Raw genomic sequence first — 24,744 nt, forward strand, 5'->3', positions numbered from 1 at the left:
AGCTTCCTGAGAAAGTAGGGAGTTTGGTGAAATATTTTATCATAGATTTTTACCAGTCATTGTACCCATCTCCTAATTGTTGTGAATGTCAGCTACAAATGGCACACAACTATTCCTTTCTCTAGAGAATTGCCCTCAGCTATTTAGTTCTACCTCATTGACAAATACATAGAAGCTTATTCACACCCTTTCCCCAGAGTGACCCACAGTCAATGACAATAAAGAGATATAAAAAAAACATACATATCTGGCTTAAACTAGGGTGTCTCTGTGACACTATCATCCTCCAAAAACTTCCCATGAAGTTTTTGGCTAAGACTATGTGTCTGTTGAAACCACATCATTGCTTAACTTTACACCATCCTTTCCTTATTGCCTTTCAGATTTTACACCGAGAACATTCCTTAGTAAGTCATTTGCTCAAGTACACTTATTTCATTCCTGCTCTGGAGAACTCAGAGAAACTTAACTTTTACTCAGCACAGCCAGATTGGTGTTTCTTAATGCTCCACAATTCCCATTAAATTAAATTTAGCAGGGCTTCCCCGGTGGCGCAGCGGTTGAGCACTGGGTTGCGAAGCTGCCCGTGGCCTCTGCAGCACCGGTTCGATCCCCGGCTGCTCCCGGCCACCGGAGGAGGGTCCCACATGGCGCGCAGACCTCTCCTGCTGCCCGCTGCTCCCCTCAGCAGTGTACTTCGGTCCTTCTGCCTGCTCTGCTCCCCGCTCTGGCTCTGGTGAATTCTCTCACCCTCCCGCGCTTCTGACTGTACCCAGTGCTTGTATAAATAAATAAATAAAATAAATCTTAAAAAAAAATTCACTTTAAAAATAAATAAATAAAAATAAAAGGGAGGGTCAAGTCTTTGGGAAACTTTAAGAAAAAATTAAATTTAGCAAATAGAACAGGATGACTAGTTAAATATGAATTTCAGGTAAACAATAAATAGTTTGTTAGTGTAATTATGTCCTATGCAATGTTTGGGATATAATCATTCTAAAAAATTATTCATTGTCAAATTCACCTGGGAGTCCTGTACTAGTTTTGGCAACCCTATTCTCAGGGTCATATTTTTTCAGTCTTGATTCTATTTTCCATAGCTTCCCAACAAGAACAGACCTCATTATCATCACCTCTACATTTCATGTTACTATTTCACTTTCTTCTATCAGTAGAACTAACTTGGAGTTCTAAGAACCAAATGTACTTTCTTTGTTTTCCTGACACCTCTCCCAGGACTCCACTGAAAAAAAATGATGCCATTTTCCAAAGCTGTGTCTTTTTCTTTAAGCTTCCAGTATCTTCCTTTTCCTAAATCACCAATGGGAATAGCTCACAATTTTCAAATACTAGAAGTCAAACACTCTGTATTTTACAAAAGCACCCAGAAGTCAACATATAAGTATACACATCTGTATGCCTATATGGATATTTATACATTATGTGAAGATAATTTGGGATTAGGAAGGGGTAGCTTTATCCATCTATTATAGATAAGAGAATAAAATAAGGATAGCCATGATAAATTTGCATGATAAAATATAATGCCATGTCAAAAAGTAAACTTCAATGTGTGAATTAAAATAATTTAAGCACATACCAATGTTCTGTAACATCTGTCAGTTAGAGGAGTAATGACAAGTCGAGGAGAGTTACCAAGATATTCATAAGCATATTTTACATTGCAGTTAATGATACGGACTCGAGCATTCTCATTTTCCCAATAATATCGAAGCTGAGCAAGCCACTGGAAATCTGTGTCATTTGAGACACCTAGAAAGAATAAGTGGGACACATAATCCCAAAATGAAACAATTTGGAAAATAAGTATTTTATCATCTTTTACAATAGCAAATATTAAAATAATTCATGTTTTTCAAGTTATAGTCATGTAAAATAAATTCTGTTGAGTCAAAAAAAAGAAATATAGTATATCTTTGTTTCTAGAAGCTATTGATATTTGATCTTTAGTATTAAAGAAATAAGTTACATACCCATGTCAATCATGTCCAAGACCACATCTCTAGCATGGACATCAATAGTAACCAAAGCTCCCAGAGTAATCCTGGTCTGCTTTGACAATTTGCCTCTTACCAGCTGTACAATATCATTTAGTTGATACTGAAGTTCCGTATAGTACTTCTTTAATCCCTATAAAATAAAAAAGCAATTAAATTATTTTATAAAACATGTATTTTTAATACTTATTGTCTTATGAAACACTTTTGACTTCATAATATGTCTCAATATAGAAACGAATTACAGAATACAGTGGATTTTTGTTCAAGTCTAGTAAAATATTAAGAAAAGTTTGCAAGGATTGTATCATTTTGCCCTACATGTAGAAATTGAGGGGAAGATTACAAAGAATAAGAAACATAGCATGCAAAAAGGAATGCTATTTAAAATTTAAAAATGCAGGTCTCCCTGGTGGCACAAGGAGTTAAGATGCAACCTATGAAGCTGTCCGCAGCTGCTGCAGCACGAGTTTGATCCCCGGCCAGGAAGATACCCACATGGTGCAGCAGACCTCTCCTGACTTGCCCACTACTCCCCTCAACATTGTATTTCAGTCAATCTGCCTGTTCTGTTCCCCACTGTCTCTGGTGAATCCTCTCACCTCCCACACCTCTGGCCTGTATCCCAGCTCTTGTATACATAAATAAATAAATCTTTAAAAAAATGATAAAATTAAAAAATGCTTTACCTCTGTTCCACTGCTTATAACTTCCTGTGTTTCAGAAGTCCAGAACATTTGAGAAACACAAAGTACAACTTGGCCAGGCCATTCTCGAACCCAGTCACTTCTTGCAGATTCTGGATAAGCCTAAATAATTAAAATGCACTTCTAGCTTTAAAATGCTATGTAAGGGAGAAAAGCTAAATATCTAACAATAGAGAAGTTTAACATTTGGTACAATCATAAGCATAGTCATGAAAAGTTTTAGATGATAGATGATATTTAAAAGACATGAACATTTTTGTAAATTATGACTTTACGCACTGTTGAAAACTAATGTTACCTCAACAAAGAAAAAATATGATTATATTTCTGAAATATTTATTAAAAAAATTGAAGGATAAGCACCAATATGTTAATACTGAGTTATTACCAGATACATTTGATTATTGATTTTTATGGAAGTTGATTTCTACATAATTTTCTTTGTTCCTTGCTATAGGAAGTTGGCAAGTTTTCTCCATAGAATACATCTTACTTCTATTATAATGAAATATAAGAGTTCTTACAGCAAGACATATAACAGTAAAGCTTGTAAGAGTCCAAGACAAGGAAAAAATAATGAAACTGGCAAGGAAGAATCAGATAATTTATAAGGGAAAACCAATCAGGTTAACTTCAGATTTCTCCGAAGAAACATTATGGGCAAGAAGAGAATGGAGTAACATATTCAGCAAACTTCAACACAGCAAATGCCAACCAAGAATACTTTACCCTGAAAAGCTCTCCTTCCTCTACGAGGAAAAAATATGGACCTTCTCAGACAAACAGAAACTCCAGAAATTCATTACAACTAAACCCCCACTCCAAAAAATTCTACAAGGAGTCCTAAAGCCAAAACCAACATAGGAATGAACAAGAAGAACAGAATAAAGCAAGGATAAAATCACAAAAAATACCAAAAAATACCGATGCCAACATATCAATATTAACTCTAAATGCAAATGGATTAAACTCATCAATAAAAAGACACAGAGTAGCAGGCTGGATTAAAAAACAAAATCCAACATTCTGCTGTCTCCAGGAAACACATTTAACCACAAAAGATAAACATAGACTGAAAGTAAAAGGTTGGAAAACAATCCTACAAGCAAATAGACCAAAAAAGAAGGCAGGAACAGCCATACTTATATCAGATGAAATAGACTTCAAATTAAAAAAGGTAAAAAGAGACATAGATTGACACTACATTATGATCAAGGGGACAATACATCAGGAAGATATAACACTCATTAACATATACTCACCAAATGAAGGGGCACCAAAATATATTAGACAATTATTATCATCTCTGAAAACAGACATTAAAGAAAATACATATATAGTGGGAGACTTCAATACCCACTTTCACCAATGGACAGATCAATGAGACAAAAAATAAACAAAGACACTAGAGCCCTAAATATAAAGTTGATTTCTACATAATTTTCTATGTTCCTCATGGATTTAACAGATATCTATAGAACACTGCACCCAAAAAATTCTGAGTAAACATTTTTCTCAAGTGCACACGAATCATTCTCCAGAATCGATTACATACTGGGCCACAAGACAAACATCTACAGATACATGAAGATCAAAATCATTCCAACTATCTTCTCCAATCATAAAGGTATCAAGCTAGAAATAAATCATGAAAAGGAAACAAGAAACCCTCCCACTTCATGGAGATTGAAATCCACACTACTGGAAGATCACGGAACTAATCAGGAGATCAAAGAAGAAATTAAAAAATACCTTGAGTTGAACGACAAGGAGGACACCACTTTCCAGAATGTATAGGATGCAGCAAAAACAGTACTAAGGGGAAAATATATAGCAATACAGGCTCACATCAAAAAACAAGAAAGAACTCAAAGAAACAACCTAATTTCACATCTCAAAGAGCTAGAAAAAGAACAACAACAAAAAAACCCTAAAGCCAGTAGAAGAAAGGAAATAATAAAAATCAAAGCAGAAATAAATGAAATGGAAATTTAAAAAACAATCCAAAAGATCAATGAAACCAAAAGTTGGTTCTTTTTTTTTTTTAAGATTTATTTATTTATTTATACAAGCACTGGGTACAGTCAGAAATGTGGAAGGGTGAGAGAATTCACCAGAGCCAGAGTGGGGAACAGAACAGGCAGACCAACGAAATACACTGCTGAGGGGAGCAGCGGGTGCGACAGGAGAGGTCTGCGTGCCATGTGGGACCTTTGCCCGGCAGCCGGGGATTGAACTGGCGCTGCAGAGGCTGTGGGCAGCTTTGCAGCCCAGCGCTCAACCGCTGCACCACCAGGCAGGCCCGAAAAGTTGGTTCTTTGAAAAAAATAAACAAAATAGACAAACCTCTAGCCAGGCTCACAAAAAAATGGGAGAAAACACACATAAACAGGATTATAAATGAAAGAGGAGAAATCAGCGAAATTGAGGCAGTAATCAAATCACTCCCCAAAAACAAAAGCCCAGGCCCAGATGGCTTCACAAATGAATTCTACCAAACGTTCAGCAGTGAATTAGTGCCTATCCTACACAAACTCTTTCAAAAATTTGAAAAAGAGGAATACTACCAAATACATTCTACGAAGCCAACATTATACTAATACCAAAGACAGCACAAAAAAAGAAAATTACAGGCCAATCTCCCTATGAACAATGATGCAAAAATCTTCAACAAAATCCTTGCCAACAGAATCCGACAATGCATCAAAGGGACAGTACACCATAATCAAGTGGGATTCATCCCAGGGGCACAAGGACGGTTCAACATACAAAAATCAATCAATCAGTGTAATCCAACACATCAACAAAATGAAAAATAAAAAACATATCATCCTATCAACAGATGCTGAAAAAGCATTCGACAAAGTCCAACTTCCATTTATGATGAAGGCCCTTGAAATTCTCAGGATAGAAGGAATATACCTTACCATGATAAAAGCCATCTATGACAAACCCACTGCCAATATTACTCAATGGCGAAAAGCTGAAGGCATTTCCTTTAAGATCAGGGACAAGACAAGGATGTCCTTTCTCACCACTGCTCTTCAATATAATACTGGATGTCCTAGCCAGGGCAATAAGACAATAGAAAGACATACAAGGAATCCGAATAGGGAAAGAAGAAGTAAAACTATCACTATTTGCAGACGATGTGATAATATACATAGAGAGCCCTAAAAACTCCACAGAAAAACTACTCAAAATAATCAACCATCTCAGTAAAGTAGCAGGATACAAAATCAACACGCAAAAATCAGTAGCCTTCCTATACACAATCAATCAATCTGAAGAAGAAATCAAGAAAAACATCCCTTTTATAACTGAAACCAAAAAAGTCAAATATTTGGAAATAAACCTAACAAAAGAGGTGAAAGACCTATACAAAGGAAATTATAAAACACTGTTAAAAGAAATTGAAGAAGACACAAAGAAATGGAAAGACATCCCCTGCTCATGGACTGGAAGAATTAGCATTATTAAAATGGCCATCCTCCCAAAAGTAATATACAGATTCAATGCTATTCCAATAAAAATTTCAATGACATTCTTCAAAGAAATAGAACAAATACTGATGAAATTCACATGTCACAAAAACCCATGAATAGCCAAAGTCCCACTGATGAAAACAAAGGAGAAAGGAGGTATCATACTTCCAAACTTCAAGCTATACTACAAAGACATAATAATTAAAACAGTTTGATATTGGAACAAAAACAGACACGCAGACCAATGGAACAAAATAGAGAGCCCAGAAATAAAGCCACACTCTAATCATTGACTCTAATCATATGAACAACTAATCATTGACAAAGGAGCAAAGAATACGCAATGAAACACAGACAGATTGTTCAATAAATGGTGCTGGGAAAACTGGACCTCCACATGCAAAAAAATGAAACTAGACCATTACTTCTCACCATGCACAAAAATCAACTCAAAATGGATAAAAGAACTGGACATAAGACTTGAAACCATACAATATATAGAAGAAAATATAGGTAAAACACTACAAGATATACATCTCAGAAACATCTTTAAAGAGTCATCACCCAAAGCAGTGATAGTGAAGGCAAAGATAAACAGCTGGGATTATATCAAACTGAAAAGCTTCTGTACAGCAAAAGAGACATTAACCAAAACAGAGAGACACCCCACTGATTGGGAAAAAGATCTTTGCACTCCATTCAACTGATAAGGAACTGATCACAAAGATAAAGAACTCACATGGCTCAACAAAAACAAAATAAACAATCCAGTCAAGAAATGGGCAGAAGATGGGGCCTCCCTGGTGGTGCAGGCGGTTGAGCACCACACTGCAGAGGCTGTCCGCAGCCTCTGCAGTGCGGGTTCGATCCCAGCCGGCCAGCCAGAATCCCACATAGCGCGGCAGACCTCTCCTCTCTCACCCGCTGCTCCCCTCAGCAATGTGTTTCGTCATTCTGTCTGTTCTGTTCCCCTCTCTGTCTCTGGTGAATGCTCTCACCCCCCCCGCACACCTGCCCTGTACCCCAGCAATTGTATAAATAAAAAATAAAGCTTAAAAAAAGAAGAAGAAATGGGCAGAAGAACTTAAAAGACATTTCTCCAAAAAGGAAATGCAAATGGCCAACAGGCATATGAAAAAATGTTCAACAGCCCTTATAATCAGGGAAATGCAAATCAAAACCACACTGAGATACCACCTTTCACCAGTAAGAATGGCACATATCAAAAAAACAAGCAACAACAAATGTTGGAAAGGATGCGGTGAAAAAGGAACTCTCCTACATTGCTGGTGGGAGTGCAAACTGGTCCAACCACTATGGAAAGCTGTCTGGAGGTTCCTCAGTCTACTAAAAATGGAACTACCATATGACCCGGCAGTTCCACTATTAGAGATCTACCCAAAGGACACAAAAACATCAATTCAAAAGACCACCTGTATACCTATGTTTATTGTAGCACTATTTACAATAGGTAAAACCTGGAAACAACTCAAATGCCCAAAAATAGATGACTAGATCAAGAAGATGTAGTAAATATACACAATGGAATATTATTCAGCAATCAAAAAAGATAAACTCACGTCATTTGCAGCAACAGGATGGAGCTAGAAGGAATTATGCTCAGTGAAATAAGCCAGAAGGATAAAGAAAAATACTGGCTAACAGGAATATAGGGGAACCAAATAAGACATCAGTGTAAAAAAAAATAATAACAGTACAAAAGACAACAAAGCAAAACCAGACAATTACAATCAGAGACATACTGCAGGGGAAGAAGAGGGAGAGGGATCAGAGTGGGAGGGAGGAGCACAGGGGACTGTGGTGATGGTGCACAGGTACCTTGGGGAAGGAAATTCTATGGTGACTCAATCTGAGGGGGTGGGAGGAAGCAAATATTGTTAAAAAAATAATAATAATAAATAAAACAAAACAAAAAAAAAAGAAATTTAAGAGTTCTAATATACTGTCAAAAAATCCATCTAATAGAACATATACGTTGACAAGATTTAATTAAAAGGGAGACTATAACCTAGTGAAAAACTGGACTATTTCTTAAAACCCTTGTTTTATTTATCCATAGCTTTTCTAAAACACTGTATGAAGGGGCCTCCCCAGTGGCCCAGTGGTTGAGCGCTGGGTTGCGAAGCTGCCCATCAGCCTCTGCAGCGCCAGTTCGATCCCCGGCCTCCGGGTGAGGGTCCCATATGGCACGCAGACCTCTCCTGCCACCCCGCTGCTCCCCTCAGCAGTGTACTTTGTCAGTCTGCCTGCTCTGCTCTCCGCTCTGACTCTGGTGAATTCTCTCACCCTCCCGTGCTTCTGACTGTACCCAGTGCCTGTATAAATAAATAAATAAATAAATCTTTAAAAAAAAAAACAACTGTATGAGGTAAACTTGATGTGGTATATATACGCACCTTGATACTCAGTGATGCACACCTGAGACATTTCAATAAACAATAAAATAAAAATAAAAACTTGTGTAATCAGAGTACGTAACTTGAACAATGACATATTTGTTGAATATATTTTTTTTAGTTCAAAGTATACCTTCATTTCTTCCTAACATTTTCATGTTCAAAATGCATTTAAGTGAGCTTATTGGAGGAAGTTTTATCTTTTAAAGGTTGCTTGCTTCAAAAATACATGAAAACAGCAGATTCAAATTATAAATTGAGAAAAACAACTACCAAAGTTTGAATTTTATTCTAATGGAAACCATTTTTAATACAGTATTGCCATCTTAGATATAAGAATGATAAACATAAGGATATAAATATATTATAAATTATTGCTAAAAATGCCTTCTTTATCAATATTTAGAAATAAAAGCAAATGATAAACTATCCTTAGTTTCAAAGAAAGATGAATGGTGATTAAGAGCTAGTGCTATGTACATAGCAAGTAAATTTCTATAATGGTGAAGAAAATAATAGATAAAATTGATAATTTTCTATGTGTTTTTAATTTGTTTGGAATAACAAATAGAAAAACGAAAGAAAAAGTCAAGGTTAATCTTCAGGAAAATTGAAGCTAAACAGAATACCACTGCAAGATGAGTTTCATAGGGCTCTTGGTGGAGGAAAAAAGCTTCATTTGTACAAACTGAGTTGCTAGTTATAAAACTGAATACCTTTTAAGGTGATTTTTTACTACACAACTGTTCCTTTCTGGTCCTAAAGGCAGAAATAAGTTGAAGTTTATTATTCAAGGTTAGGTTAATTAGATTAGCATAAGCAAGGTACATGTAGTGCGTGGTACATTTCTTTCAAATATTATATATTCCTCTTTAAAATTTGTTCATCTCACTTCAAGTTTTAAGTAATTAAGTATAAAAGAGTAAGTGACCTAGATCATGTATTTAGCACCATGACTGAGTTTCCTTCTGATCCTAGGCTTTTATATAAATACCTACATGCTATCTCATTTGCTCTTTACCTGGTTAATTCCTATTTTCCTTTGGCTCTGTTTCAGTTTCACTCCTTTGCAGAGACTACTAATGTATTCCCCCCATTTTAAGTTATATGAAACCTCATAACATATTTTTTTCTTTTATAGCACTAAAATCACATATAATTAGTTCTTACTAAATTATTTTTACATCTATTTTCTTCTTTCAGTTTTATTGAGATGTGATTGACATAGAACATTGTGTAAGTTTAAGGTAAACAGAATGACTTGGCTTATATATATATTGTAAAATGATAATTTTAATTTTTAATACTGAAAGATATTTAACTAGTGTTAAATATTATATTATTTAGTAATAAAATATTTAGTATAATATTTAACAAGTAACAAAGAATAAAAAAATAGTTTAAAATAGTAAGAACTTCAAGTGTTAATTTACTGATACCCATTCAAAACCTGCTAAAAGAAAGCATTTACAGAACATGCACTAAATCTTAAATTAAAACATACCAGCCTGGCTGCAGCTATTACATCATGAATACTCCGGAGCATTAGATCTTCCACTTGAATGAGCCATTTTTCCACAGCACCCCGTGCTGCTGATGTGGAAATAAGTGCAATCAGTTCCACTCGCTCATTTTCAGAGCTATACATGGCCTTAATGTCCAAATTGGGAAGGAACTCCAATTTAGCAATGCCCTCAAAGCATTTTTTTAAATGAGGCTGAACTCTAAGTGGGTCTTTGGTCTCTGACAAAATCTCTAACATTTCATCATTAGATAAGAAGAAAAAACTAGGAGAAAATATGCAAATGAAAAAAATTTAGTAATAATTCATCACATATCAAAAAGTGCTTCTAATTATAGCACAAATGATTTATCAATCATACCGAGGGAAGAAAAGACGTTTCTTTTCAAGATAAGCATTAAGCCCTTTCATAATTTTCTCCAAAAGTTCATTGCAATTTTGTAGTTTTTCCAATAAACCTGTTAAAGAAGTAGCAGCTAGAACCTAAAAGAGACATTTGCTCAGGTCAGATATATGTACCAGATAAAATTATAAGACTTAAACATTGGTCTATACCAGATGCACAAAGATTTATGAAAATCATCATGACATTTTTTGTAATGTAAAGCTATTAAAATTCAATAAATCAAAGATGTTCTTGTCCAAGGATGCTAGTTGCAAATGAAAAGTTATGGCTGTCATGAAATTCTCCTATATCCTAGTCAATGAAGCAGGAAGAGTCTGGTTTTTTTTTAGCTTTATGAGTGTAATTGAAAAAAATATATATTTAAGTGTACAACCTGATGTTTTGATATGTACATTGTGTTGCCAGTTTCTTATGGCCCATAAGCTAGTAATTATTTTCACACCTTTAAAATGTTGAAAAAATTAAAAGAAGAACAAGATTTCATAAAACAGGAAAATGACAGTGTCCATGAACAGTTTCATTGTAGCATAGACACATCTATTCAGTTACTTGTCTCTGGCTGCTTTCTCAGTACAATAAAGGCAGGGTTGAGTAGTTACAAAAATGACTAGATGTCTCACAAAGCCTAAAATATTTGTATCTGGCCCTTTGCAGGGAAAAAAGGGCCTTCTGATGGTGGTGACTTCTGATCTATAAGAAAACATGTCCATAAAGATTCTAAAGTTAACATGTAATGCAAAATCCTTGAGTCTCATACATTTCAGTGTACAATAGTCAAATATAGCTACTTTTTCATCCAGCATTGAAACAAATCGTTATTTCTTAAATTAAAACTCAGGTTTATTTAAAAGTAAATGTATAACCATGGAGTATGGGTGACACACACACACACACACACACACACACACACACATAAACACATAGTCTGTAATTCAACATTAGAATCACAGTCAACATGGTGCTTATACTCACTAGAGGAGACACTTTCAATCAGAGGGAGTCACCTGACGTTCCACTTACACTACTCATTCTCTTTGCTTTCTTGCTTACATTTATGAACTCACATGCTTGCATTGTCTCCATCCATTTTATTTTGCTTTATTGTCCAAGAGGAGGGAAGCAATGATTGTATATAGTAGAAATCAAGTGAGCACACTGGAAGTTGTTCCACTATGTCAGGGAGTTATAAGTAATGTATCTTATGAATTGAAAGTAAAATTATCTTAATGTTTTATGTTTCTGTAAATTTTTTATACCCTAGGTTGTATAGAATGAGCAGGTTTTGTTATCATAATGAGGAAAACAAATAACCAAAAGCCCACTTTAATAGCCCAAAATAAAGGTTCTCCTTTATTTGTAAGAGAGAAAACAAACACTTCACCTTTGGATCTTTTGCACAAAATCTCATGATATCCCTCCAATGTCTGTCTACTGTCTGAAACTGACGCCCTTCTTCTGGCATCTGTTGCATGATATCCTCAGAACAAAAAATGGGCTCCAAGTACAACCACTGAGCTTGTACTTTTAACCACTCATCAATTGTTTCTTGTATTCGAATCAAACGGTCTTCCCAAACCTTAATGAAAAGGATACTCTAATAAAAATTCTGGTTATTATAGAAAAACAGCAAATTATTTTAAAAAAAGAATATGTCTTTCAAATGCAATATTATTTTTAAATCAATGCAAACAAGCTCAAGGTGACTTTGGATGTCTCACATGGACTTAAAAAATTCTAGGAGGGGCCTCCCTGGTGGCCTAAGGGTTAAGTCTCAGTGCTGTCACTGCTGTGACCTGAGTTCGATCCCTAGCCAGGGAGGAGACCCCACATTGTGCAGCAGACCTTTCCCATCTCACCCCATGCTCCCCTCAGCAGTGTATTTCAGTTGATCTGCCTGTTCTGCTCCCCACTCTGTCTCTGGTGAATCCTCTTACCTCCCCACACACCTCTGGTCCACACCCCAGTTCTTGTATGCATAAATAAATTAAAATAAATCTTTAAAAAAAATTCTAGGAGGCCTGAAGTTTTGCTAAGCACTGGAACTCACAATTAAAAGTGACTGATAGGCTAATTTCCTATTCTGTAGGTGAACCACTGAAAAGCACCCAGGAATATATCCTGATCTATACCAGTGGTTAACAGTCTGGGGACTATTCTGTTCCCACCCACCCCAAGGGACATTTGACAATGTCTGAAGACATTTTCATTTATTATAACTGATACAGTGAAGATGCTACTAATATCTGGTGGCTAGAGACCAAGGATGCTATTAATCTTCCTATAGGAAGGTTACAAGACAGCACCACAACAAAGAATTATTTAGCATAAAATTACTAGTAGCAGATTAAGATACTTTGCTCTACATCAGTTCAATTTGGGAAGAAAAAAAAGTCTCCTTATTCTCACAGGTCCCCTACAACTGACAAAATATTACAATAGCTGAAGATGATTCATACAATCTCTCATTCTTAAATATGTGGCTTAATATCCTATGGGTTAAGAGATTTTTATTTTCATATTCATATTTTATATGAATTCACATATTATATTCATATTTTATTGCTTTAAAAACTATAAGACAGCTTTTAAATTATCTTGCAAATTCTCCCTTATCAGAAGAGAAATTTTTGCAAAACACTATCTTACCAGGAAAGACTAGACCAACATGAATCATAAGGAAATACATAGTATTTTGTTATTTTGGAAGACCACCACTCACTGTCTTGGCAAATATTGGCAAGCTAGGTCTTCTATAAAAACTCTATGCTTAAATTAAAACCAAACTGCCTTAGTTTGAATTCCAGCACTGTCACTTATTAATTCTGTGATTTTGGGTAAATTATCTGTTCTCTTCGCTCTTGTCTCCTGACCTACAAATACTAATAATAGCAGTACCTACCTTGCAGAGGTCTGCTATCAGGATTAAATGTGTTAATAAGTATAAAATGCTTAGAGCAGTATCTGGCACATACCTCAAAATAAATAAACATCAGGGAAAAATTCATTTGTTGTTTGTCTTTCCCTGCTTTTACAGTCCTCCAAATTTTGATACTATTTATGAAACTATGAGTTATTATAATGTGCTTTCTGTATTTAACCACATCAATTGAAAGAATATGAAATAATCTTATAGTCTCAATTACTGTTTGTTTTTCTCAAGCAAACAATAGTTATTTTATTATTCTTAAAAAAAACCTTCCAACTAGTTTTCCACAAATATAATTAAAGTGTGGTATATAGAACTTCACTATAAATTAGAGTAAGATAGTATGAACTGGGTCTAGGCTGTCTAAAGTTAGAATAAAATAATACCAACTATTTTCCTTCCAAGTGTGTCATTGTCATTGGAGGAATTTTTTAATAAAACATAATTTGCTCTTTTAAAAATTGCTAATGTTCTCAGATCTGTTCTATATAGTTTCACATTAATTTTGTTAAAATATGTGTTCCTGTATTTCACCAAAGCTATCCAACAAATTGACTTATTTACATAGAGCATATACAACCAGGAGTTGATTTTCATATTTGAAATACCTTGATCTCATCTTCTGCCTGCCTGGGACTATTAAAGTGTTTCTTTTCACAAAACTTTTCCCTTTGCAAAACAGTAGCGGCAGCAATCCTGCCCATCTGTGACTACGCTGGTGTCTCTCTTTTTCTTTCTCCTTTTCCTAATAAACCTGTCCTTTCAAAATGTAAAAAAAAAAAATAAAACAAAGTACCTTGATCTCTTTTTCAAATGGTTTGATGAAAGGTGAACCTCTCATTGTCTGAGTTTTTATAATTTGATCATCAAGGACAGCCTGAATCTCATCCACTGAAGAAAGAATACAGACTCCAGTATCACGATATAGACTTATATTAAAAGCAATATCATCCCAAGTTGCTATCATTGTATTCATAGCTTTCTCTAATGAAAATTCCTAAAAGGGAGGGAGGAAGAAAGAATGGGATGGTTAAGAAACAATCTCATTTGAAAAAGGAATTCTCCTATACTGGTGGTGGGAATGCAAATTAGTCCAACCACTATGAAAAGCTCTGTAGATGTTCTTCAGACTACTAAAAATGGAGCTACCATGTGACACAGCAATTCCCCTCCTAGGAATCTACCCAAAGAACACAAAAACATTAATTCAAAAGGATACCTGCATCCTTATGTTTATTGCAGCAATATTTATAGTAGGTTAAGATATGGAAACAACACAAATGCCCAAAAATAGATGACTGGATCAAGAAGATGTGGTATATATACACAATGGAATACTATTCAGCAATTAAAAAAAGAAACTCATGCCATTCGTAGCAACATGGATAGAGCTGGAAGGGAATATGTTCAGTGAAATAAGCCAGAAGAAAAAAAGAAAAATATTGGATGGCTTCACTTATAGGAGGAATATAGGGGAATCAAATAGGGATCAGGAAAAAAAACAATAAATAAAAAAAATTAACAGACAACTATAAATCAGAGACATTCTGCAGGGGAGGGAAGGGCACAAGGGACTATGGTGATAGTACACAGGTGAATTGGTGGTGGGAATTTTACAGTGACTATACCTGAGAGGAGAAAGCAAATATTGTACAAAAATAAACAACAATGTAAAAAATACATAAGTAAATAAATTTAATTAAAAAAAAGAATCTTTTTTACAATCTTGACTTTTCCTAGTAAATGTAGTGGGCATTCAGTGCATTGCAAAGTCATTTACATAAGATTATCTCTGGCTACACTGTAATAGTCTCTATATTGGAAAGTTTTTTTAACAATTAAAATTGTTAAAAAACAATTCCTAAGGTGACAATAATGTAGTTTTTAAAAACTCATTTCCTGAGGCCTACTGCAGGTAGTAGTGTTACTACTAGCATATCTACTAGCGTAGTATTAAAATTAGCATATCAGGGCTCTCCTGGTGGTGCAGGCAGTTGAGCACTGCGCTGTGAAGCTGTCCGCAGCCTCTGCTGTGCTGGTTCAATCCCCGCCGGCCGTTGAGGGTCCCACATGGCGCAACAGACCTCTCCTGTCACATCCGCTGCTCCCCTCAGCAGTGCACTTCATCAGTCTGCCTGGTCTGTTCCCCTCTCTGGCTCTGGTGAATCCTCTCACCCGCCCACATATCTGGCCTGTATCCTGGTTCTTGTATAAATAAATAAATAAATCTTAAAAAAAAAACCATAACTAGTATATCATCCATGCACATCAGAATGTGGCAGAATTAAGAAGTCAAAGGAGCTACTTCTAGCTGGATTCAGGACAAAGAAGTAGAAACATACATTTTATGAAGGAAAAAAAGAATAGCTTCTATCATTTTCCCACATCTCCTCCCATTGTTATCTAGTACTATACAGTCAACCACAACAAAAATGATGATTATTTGATTAAGTGACTCATCAAACAAAGTATTTCAAATAAACATATTTACCTTGCTTGCACCTGCACTTATCACTTCAAATTGATCTAAGTATGGAGTAAGGTTTAATTTTAAAACTTTTCTCAGTGTAGTTCCAGAATCTGGAGTCAAGTCACAGCCTGCAATTTCTGATAGCTGCTTCCAGTGACGTGCTCTCATTCCTGGATTGCACAAGATGGAGACAGTAGGGATGTAATCCTAAAGGTGAAAATTAAACAATAAATCATTTTTTGACTTCCATATGCATGGAGTTTTATAGGGTTCAATCTCAATCATACAAAGATTACTTGCAATTGTTTAATATATTGAATGCATCAAACCAAAATTACAAATTTGAAGGAGAGAAAGTAACAAAATGATTCTAAAGTTCACCCATGTAAATATACATATAGCCAGGATAATTACAACTGGAAAAAATGTAAATATTCTATAATATATTAAAATATAAGATAAAACTATGGTAATTAAAATTGTGGTCTTATTATAAAATACAAAGTTGTTATACATATGTATAACTACATTGTTTCCACTATCATATCATATGGCTCTGTTACCCCAAATTTTTGTTCTTACAACAGATTTTAATAAAAATTATTTAAAAACTTGAGAAGAAAAAAAAGGAAGTGGTATGTCTTTTCAAAGTTACAGGGTACAAGGCCACCTAAGGAAAATAAAATGTTTAAAATTTTCTTCAACTCACTGTTTACTACTTAGAGTCCCAACTTTGTGAAATTACATGTTAACTTGTAGGTTTTTGTCCAATAGAGGTACAATTAATTTCTATGTAAAAAACAAAAAACAAACTCCAAATGTGAACGTCTATTGTCCTGTATGCTATTGACCAACCTCCCATCAATATTAGCAATATTTTTTTAGCATTCTTTTATTAGATTGCCTATAAATACTTGGCTCATTGAATACTCTTTTACCCAGTCTTACTATATTACTGGTTTTCTCAACAATTTATAGGTAAAATGAAATATCTCAGACTTTAATTTTTATCTTTTTATGAGTAATATTTTTATATTTTGCAAATAATAATTTAATAAAGTAATTTTTTCATTGAAGGACCAAAAATATTCCAATTTTTTTTGCTTTTAAGGTCTCTGTTTCACCTTGTATTTGTTATCACCATATTTTTGCTTACCGTCATATTCCCCAACACTCATCAGAATGTAACATGATAAAACATGAGTCCTTCAATAAGTGTATATTAAATAAATGAATTTTTAACACCTAAAAATATAAAGTTCATATTCTCCAGCAAATTTAATTTCATTAAAAGTTCATTATGTGCAAAAGATAAATCTAAGTATAGTTTAGTCAGGCTGTGTGAAAAGCTGTATGTGTAACAAAACTCTGGAAATACACACAAGAAAACAATAGAATGGATAACTTTAGTTATATAAGCAAGAAATGTGGGAAGATTTTTCATATATATATTTTATATATTTTATACTTATTAATAAATAATCTATATTTCTTTTATATTTTTAAACCATGAAAATATATTAAATAGTAAAAATAAATTTAAATAGGTTGAAATCTTTTCAGGTAGCTCATGGAAATTCTGAGAGAGCAGACACAGATAGGAACAATGCTCAAATCCCAGCAGTTTGTACTCTAAGCATGTTGACATTTTAAACTGGCACTACTCCTAGAGCACCATTACCATGGGAAGTTGGATGCATTATTAACTGTCCAAAACGTGTTACATCTTCTCTTTATAAATAAAGTGACTGAGGCATGAGAAGCTAAGTCTCTTGCCCAATATATGCCACCACGAAGCACAGAATTATGATACAAGCCTAGCAGTATGGCTCCAGAACTTTCCCAGCCAGTTGATTCTCTGTCCTGTTGCCCTTTGTAAAGGTTAACTGGTCTGTCCTAGTCACTTTTTTACCCTCTTTATATCACTGTAGCTAGTCATTATAAGTCTTTTCTATTTGTCAAGCATTGTTCTAAGAAGAAATCTATATTGATGATTTTATCAGATCAAATTTTCTGTCTTCAGCCTTGGGTTGTCTTTCAAATCTCTTATTTCTCATTACTGCTTGATGTGAATAGTTCTATCAGGTTTTTCTAAAATATCATTAAATTTGTTCATACCTTAAAAACTTTTATCTGCTCCATTACTGTAGTACACATAGTAATAGTAGGATTCTCTTTTGGTTCTTCTTCAATCTTCTCTTCTTCAATAGAGCGTTTTTTTCCTGCTTTTCTTTTTTCCTGTAATTCCTTCTTTTGCTTCATTTGGAAAAATTTTAGTGTCTTAAAAATTTCTCTGGAAAAGTCATCTACATCAGTTTCCATGCTTTCCCCATTAAGATCTAAAAACCCTCCATCCATCCACCTGATTTGAAAAAAAAAAAAAAAAAAACCTTGAACTTAGAGACTGTTAAAGTTTAAAAGGGTCTTAGAGATTCCTTATTTTATAAGAGAAACAATTGAAGGAATGAGCAGTGAACAATTTTTCTTAATCATATAGCTAATAGTTGAGAGATAAGACTACAATCATCACTTCAGCTAAACTATATATGTTAAAATATGTTAGCATATAAATTGATAACTAACAGGATGCAAATAAAATGCAAGTTTAACTCTATACTTCTAATTTTTGGTGATAACCTTTGACAAACTGATTAATTGCATAAAAAAGTGAATCAAATCTGGAAAACCAAGTGATGCTTTAGATATTATAGCAGTAAAATTGGGTGATATCTTAGCAACACTTGATATTTCTCTTATATGACACTTGGTTCTCTTTCAAATTGATAGGTAAGTTCCAATTTTAAGCACTTTGCCAATAGAAACAAAATAATCACTACACATTTTTTTTTTTGCTTGTTTTTGTGGTTTTTTTTTTTATATTAAATTTTATTTTTATATTCCCCCATACAATTGCAAACGCCCCATTCTGACCCCAATCCTTCCCCTCCCGCCCCCCACCCCCCAAAAAGTGTCTCTGGTTCATAGTTTTTTGTTGATTTTGATTTTCACTTTCTTATATTCATTTTCCTGGTCCCTTATTTAAGTTTTCTAGATTCCTGCTATGAGTGAGACCATCCGGTATTTTTCTTTTTCTTTTTGGCTTATTTCGCTGAGCATGATCCCTTCCAGTGCCATCCATGTTGCTGCAAATTGCATGTGTTTATCTTTTTTGAATGCTGAGTAATATTCCATGGTATATATGTACCACATCTTCTTGATCCAGTCATCTATTTTTGGGCATTTGGGTTGTTTCCAAAGCTTAGCTATTGTAAACAGTGCTGCTATAAACATAGGAGAATCACTACACATTTTAAAAATCTTTTTATATTATTTGCTTAATTTTATTACATTTTCTGGAATTACCGTTTTTCTGTTCGTTGCCACTTAAGAACAAAATTAAAAAACTTCTGATAGGGTTCAATGTTAACTTTCAATTTGTGCAGTTCAGGATATTTTGTCAATTCCCATTTGAAAAGTTCCTCTTCTTTATTAATAAACTGAACTGCTTCTTCAGATTCCTGAATACGTTTTTGTAGTTGTCTTACATCTGTCACATACTGAAAACAAAATTTTATATCAAGAATGTTATAAAAATAACAGTATAAAAAGTAAGATTAAATAATAATGCATAGGGTATGAACTTGCACTTACATAGCAACTTTAAATATCAACTTGACAACATTGCTATGAGCAAAAAGTGATGGCTGCATCTATATTTTATATATAGAAAACTAAATCACAAAAATATGTCATGTTTATAGCACCAGCCCCAGGCCTAACTGGTTCCTGTTTGCCATAGTAAGCATACATTTTTCCGTGTTTTTAAATTTATGCAAACATGCACTATATTGATCTGAGTCTGCAATAGCTACTATCTTAGATATTTTTCAGACCTGCTGCATACGATCCAGTTCTGCAAATTCTGCAAATTCTTCCATACAGCGTGATTGCTTTTCTATTTCCAGCATCAGTTTCTCTCTCTTGGCTATTAGCTCATTTTCTTTTTTACGTTTAGCATTCTCAATGAGCTTTTTAAAAGAAAATTTAAACATGTTAATAATTATTTTACTAAAAAGGAAAGAGTTACCAAATCAGAAAGCCAAATTCTTTGTAAAGTAATAAAAACCATCAGAGAAATAAAAATTAGTACAAAAATAAAGCAGTGACTGATATAAAAATTAATATAATCATAAAGAAAGCTTTTCTTGGATCTTCAAAGTGATTGTAATAATTCTTACTTATTAATTATATTCTTTATTTAAGAGATTCTGGGGTAATAATAAAAGCTACCATTTACTGAGAATGTGACATGTGTCAAGAACTACTGAAGACCTTATCTACTTTACCACAGGTATTATTATTCTCATTTCAGAGATGAAGAAATTTAGGCTTATAGAGATCAACATGCACACCTAATGTCACAGAGTAATAAAAATCAAAATCTGGATTAAAACTTTGGTTTATCTGACTGAATTCCATGCTTTTCATTACTAAACCATTTTACTCCCCAATTTAGGAAAAACTGGCTTATATTGGGACTTTTTCAAAGTTTGAGCTATATTCAGTCTGACATAAATTGCTGAATCTGTTGTTTCTTATCTCTGTGCTATTGGGCAAGTTATTAACTTCTCTGATTCATTTTTCTCATCTTTGAAATGAGAAAAATAGGAGCACCTGGGATTTTTGTATCAAATAAATGGAAAGAATTCAGTACTATGCTTACTATTACTATTATTATTATTATTATTACTTTTTACAATATTTCTGACTTCTTTAATGTCAGTTCCACTTCTTACCAGACCCTATGACTTAAGCCTTACAAGCCCATCCTAAGCCTCCAGGACCATATATGTTGCTAGCCCCAAACTCATATTGATACATGAAGAATTTACTTTTTAAATGTAGAATATCGAGGCGGAGGGGGGGAAATAAAATAAAATAAAATAAAGGCAGATTATGTATGAGAATTAAACAAATACTGTACTAAAAAGTTAGTATAAAACACATATGAAAAATTCATTTACCTCATCATTTTCATTAAAGATAGGATTAATTTTCCAAGGCCACATAAGGACAGCTGAATTTAAAGTTAAGTCTTCCTGAGGAAATAGAAAAACATCTAAAAAGTAACACATTCGGCGTTGAGATTCCTAGAAAAGAAACTCCAAATGTAATACTCCACATAGGTAAATCTAAGGCATGATGATAAAATAGAAGAACAAATTTTGAATCTCTTAAATTTTTATTTTACTCAGATTATTAACTAATATTTCATTAGCACACAATTACATGATAGTTCAATAGCTATAGCTGTAAGATAATTTATTTGGCTCCACCTCACACAACTGCAGACCTCTATACCGGAAATAAAGCTTTTTAAAACTTCTCACTTGCAATTGACTTTCCACAAAGGTACTCTGGGGTCTTCCTTGGATAGGACTAGAAAAGGTGGCCATATATGCTGCTTTTGTTCAGCAATCCTCAAAATTTTTGGTTTTAAGGATTTTACTTTTTTTATTACCTATTTATTTACTTTTAAAACTTTGGTGACAAAGATTTTGGCACATTTTGTTTTGTTTTGCATCACCACCTTTTAATCTAGCATTAGCATACAGAAATTGTCCAGTAAGTGTTTAGTGGTGAATGACAAAGAATATCTTTACCCCCTATAGTTTTCATTAATCCTTATGTAGAGCTGTAATTTTTTAAGTATTAAATTACAGATTCAAAGGTGAATTTTGGGTTGAGAAATATATGTGATATGTATCATAAATAATGTGCAGGGCCTCCCTGGTGGTGCAAGGGGTTAAGCACCATACTATGAAGCAATCTGCAACTTCTGCAGCACGAGTTCGATCCCCCAACCGGTCACGGAGCTGCCCACATGGCGCAGCAGACCTCTCCTATCTCTCCCGCTGCTCCCCTCAGCAGTGTATTTCAGTCACTCTGCCTGTTTGGTTCCCCACTCTGTCTCTGGTGAATCCTCTCATCCCCCGCATCTCTGGCCTGTACCCCAGCTCTTGTATGCATAAATAAATAAATCTTTAAAAAAACTCAATAAATAAATAATGTGCAAATGCATTATATATTGCTATACTGATGTAGAAACATAATAAAATTTGATCCATATTATTATATTGAGATTAAGTGAGAAAAAGCATATAACTATCATAATAGATGCAAAGAGTATTTGATAAAATCCAACATCTATCTATAATGTTTTTTAAAAACCTAGCAGAAGAGAACTACTAATTTGATAAAGAACCTATAAAAAACCTATTTGCAAATGGCATCCTTAATGGTGAAATCTTGAAAACTTCCTCTTTTGAATTTGGAAGCAAAAAAAGTAAAGTTTTGAAAACATCTGAGGTTTGATGAGGATAAATCCAAAATCCTCATTAATTGCAATTTATGATATTGTACATAGACATTCCAAGAGAATCTTCAGATAAACGATTTAAATTAAAAAGATAAATAAAAAATACAAACATTTTAAAGTTAAAATTTTTAATAAAAGAAATTTTACAAATTAAAAAATACTTGTATATATTAATTTGCATATAAAAATGAATATTACATTGTAACACAAAGTATAGAATAAATACCCATGAGTACATACTGATATAACTAAATGATAAAATAAATTAATAAGTGGGGGGGAAAAGACAAGTCTCCTGCACAGAATTCCAAATAAATTATATAGTTACTCCACTCTAAAGGAGAAAAGCATAACTCCCCAATCTCAAGTGTGGGCCGCATACAGTGATTTTCTTCCAACCAGAACAATATGGAAAGGAGAGGAAAAAGAGGGTAGAGATCTGATAACTACTACTTCAGGCTTGTGATTAAGGCCAACATCAACAGTGATGTCATATTGATAATATATACCCTTGATAAGAAATCATGAAAATTGCACTTTACCTTTGTGAACCTCCGCATAAAAACTATCTCAGTCTAATCATGAGGAAAACATCAGATTAATTCCAACAAAGGGCCACCCTACAATATTCCTGACTAGTACTTCTCAAAACTCTTAAAGTCATCAAAACCCAATAAAGTCTGGAAAACTGTCCAAGACAAAAAGAGCCTAAGGAGATATGACAACTAGATATAACATAGTATCTTAAATGCAATCTTTGGATAGAAAAAGGACATTAAGTAAAAACTAAAAGAATCAGAATAAACTGGAGACTCTAGTTAATAATGTATAAAAATGGTTTACTAATTATAATAAATGTACTGTATTAAAGTAAGATGTTAATAATGAGGAAATTGAGTGTGGGATGTGTAAAAGAACTCTCTGTACTACCCTGTTATTTTTTCTGAAAATCTAAAACATCAAAAAAATAAATCTTTTAATTGCTTTTATAAATTGTATTTCCCTATTCAATAAACAAAGAGAAGATAAAAAGTTTAAAGGTAGATTTTAATATAACATAAAATATATTAACTACCAAAATATATATCTAAAAAATATGTACACAACCTCCATCGAGAAAATTATAAAATATTGAGAGATGCTAAAGAAGAGATAATCAATAAAAGCCATATTTTTAATTGGAAGACTCCATATTGAAAATGTGCCAATTCTCTCTATTTAATAACTTCTTAATAAAAATCCCAACAGATTTTTATGGAATGTAAAAAAAGATTATAAAATTTATATTAGAAAGACAGTAATTCTCTAAATTTAGTATCAATTTAAGCAATCTCAACCAAAGTTCCAAAAGGTTGTTTTATAGACTGTGATAAGCTAATTCTAAAATTTATATGAAAATGCTGAAGACCAACCACAAACAAGAAATGGTGAAGAATACAGGACATGCTTTACCAAGTGTCCTGACTTCTTATTGCTATTACAGTGTAGCTGTCCTAGTTAAATCAGTGTAGCACTAAGTACAGAGGCTAAGGCAGAACAGAACAGATGTTTTAAAACAAATCAGCACATATATGGACAAAATATATTACAGAGTTGTCACTGAAGAGCAGTGGGGAAGAGACAATCTCTTCAGTAAATACATAATTTCTCATCTATATGGAAAAATAATTAAATTGGACCTCACATAATTTACAGAAATAAAATTCCATGTGGACTGAAAACCTAAACCTAAAATGCAAAACTAAACAGATTCCAGAAATGGATCCAGGGGGAAAAATCGTGATGACTATGGGTAAGAAAGGGTTTCTTAAAACAAGACACAGTAAATGCTAGCTATATAAAAAAAAAAAAAAAGATTGCTCTATTTCACTGCATTAAAATTAAGAACTTCTGTTTATCAAAACATTAAAATAAATTATAGTGAAAGAAAAGATACTTATCAATACTGTATTCAAAACTCTATACTGAACTATACACACTTAAAAATGATTAAGATGATAAATTTTGTTTTACGTATTTTATCTAAACTTAAAAAAACCATTATAGACTAGTAAAAAAAAAAAACCCAAAAGCAAAATGGGCAAAAGTCATATATTAGCATTTCACGAAAGAAACTCTCCAAATGACAAATAAAATAGCTCATACTAGCAAGTATGTGTGATGAAATAAATATTAATAATAGGACTCTTATATCCTGCCAGTCAGAGTGTAAAATTGGAACTCCTTTAGGAAAGTATTTTGCCTTACCTGGAAAAGGTGAAAATAAGTATATTGTATAACACCTGAGAGAAATTTATGAATATCTGCACCAAAATACATATACAGAAATGCAGCTAGCAGCATTGCTTTTAATAACAAAAGTAGAAACAACCCAAATACCCAGAACAATAAAATTAAAATAACAAATTATTGTA

At 33.6% G+C, this 24,744-nt stretch overlaps 1 protein-coding gene across 6 annotated transcripts in view; it reads right to left on the bottom strand.

Moving 5' to 3' along the window:
• DNAH12 (dynein axonemal heavy chain 12) overlaps positions 1–24,744 on the bottom strand; it is a 165,005-nt gene that overhangs the window by 108,313 nt on the left and 31,948 nt on the right. For all 6 annotated transcript variants that reach the window (XR_008551678.1, XM_054694825.1, XM_037491427.2 and 3 more), the window contains 12 exons: positions 20,976–21,101; positions 19,845–19,979; positions 19,315–19,508; positions 18,070–18,313; positions 15,973–16,158; positions 14,278–14,478; positions 11,937–12,131; positions 10,511–10,632; positions 10,132–10,414; positions 2,708–2,827; positions 1,995–2,151; positions 1,601–1,773 (listed from right to left, as the gene is read on the bottom strand). Coding sequence is in view for 5 of the 6 variants with exons in the window: in XM_054694825.1 (XP_054550800.1) it covers positions 1,601–1,773; positions 1,995–2,151; positions 2,708–2,827; positions 10,132–10,414; positions 10,511–10,632; positions 11,937–12,131; positions 14,278–14,478; positions 15,973–16,158; positions 18,070–18,313; positions 19,315–19,508; positions 19,845–19,979; positions 20,976–21,101 (2,136 nt within the window). In the remaining variant the exon portion in view is untranslated. The remainder of the gene's footprint in view (positions 1–1,600; positions 1,774–1,994; positions 2,152–2,707; positions 2,828–10,131; positions 10,415–10,510; positions 10,633–11,936; positions 12,132–14,277; positions 14,479–15,972; positions 16,159–18,069; positions 18,314–19,314; positions 19,509–19,844; positions 19,980–20,975; positions 21,102–24,744) is intronic.

The sequence above is a fragment of the Talpa occidentalis genome, unplaced genomic scaffold (genome assembly GCF_014898055.3).
Source record: "Talpa occidentalis isolate TD23 unplaced genomic scaffold, MPIMG_talOcc4v2.1 talOcc4.10, whole genome shotgun sequence".
NCBI lineage: Eukaryota > Metazoa > Chordata > Mammalia > Eulipotyphla > Talpidae > Talpa > Talpa occidentalis.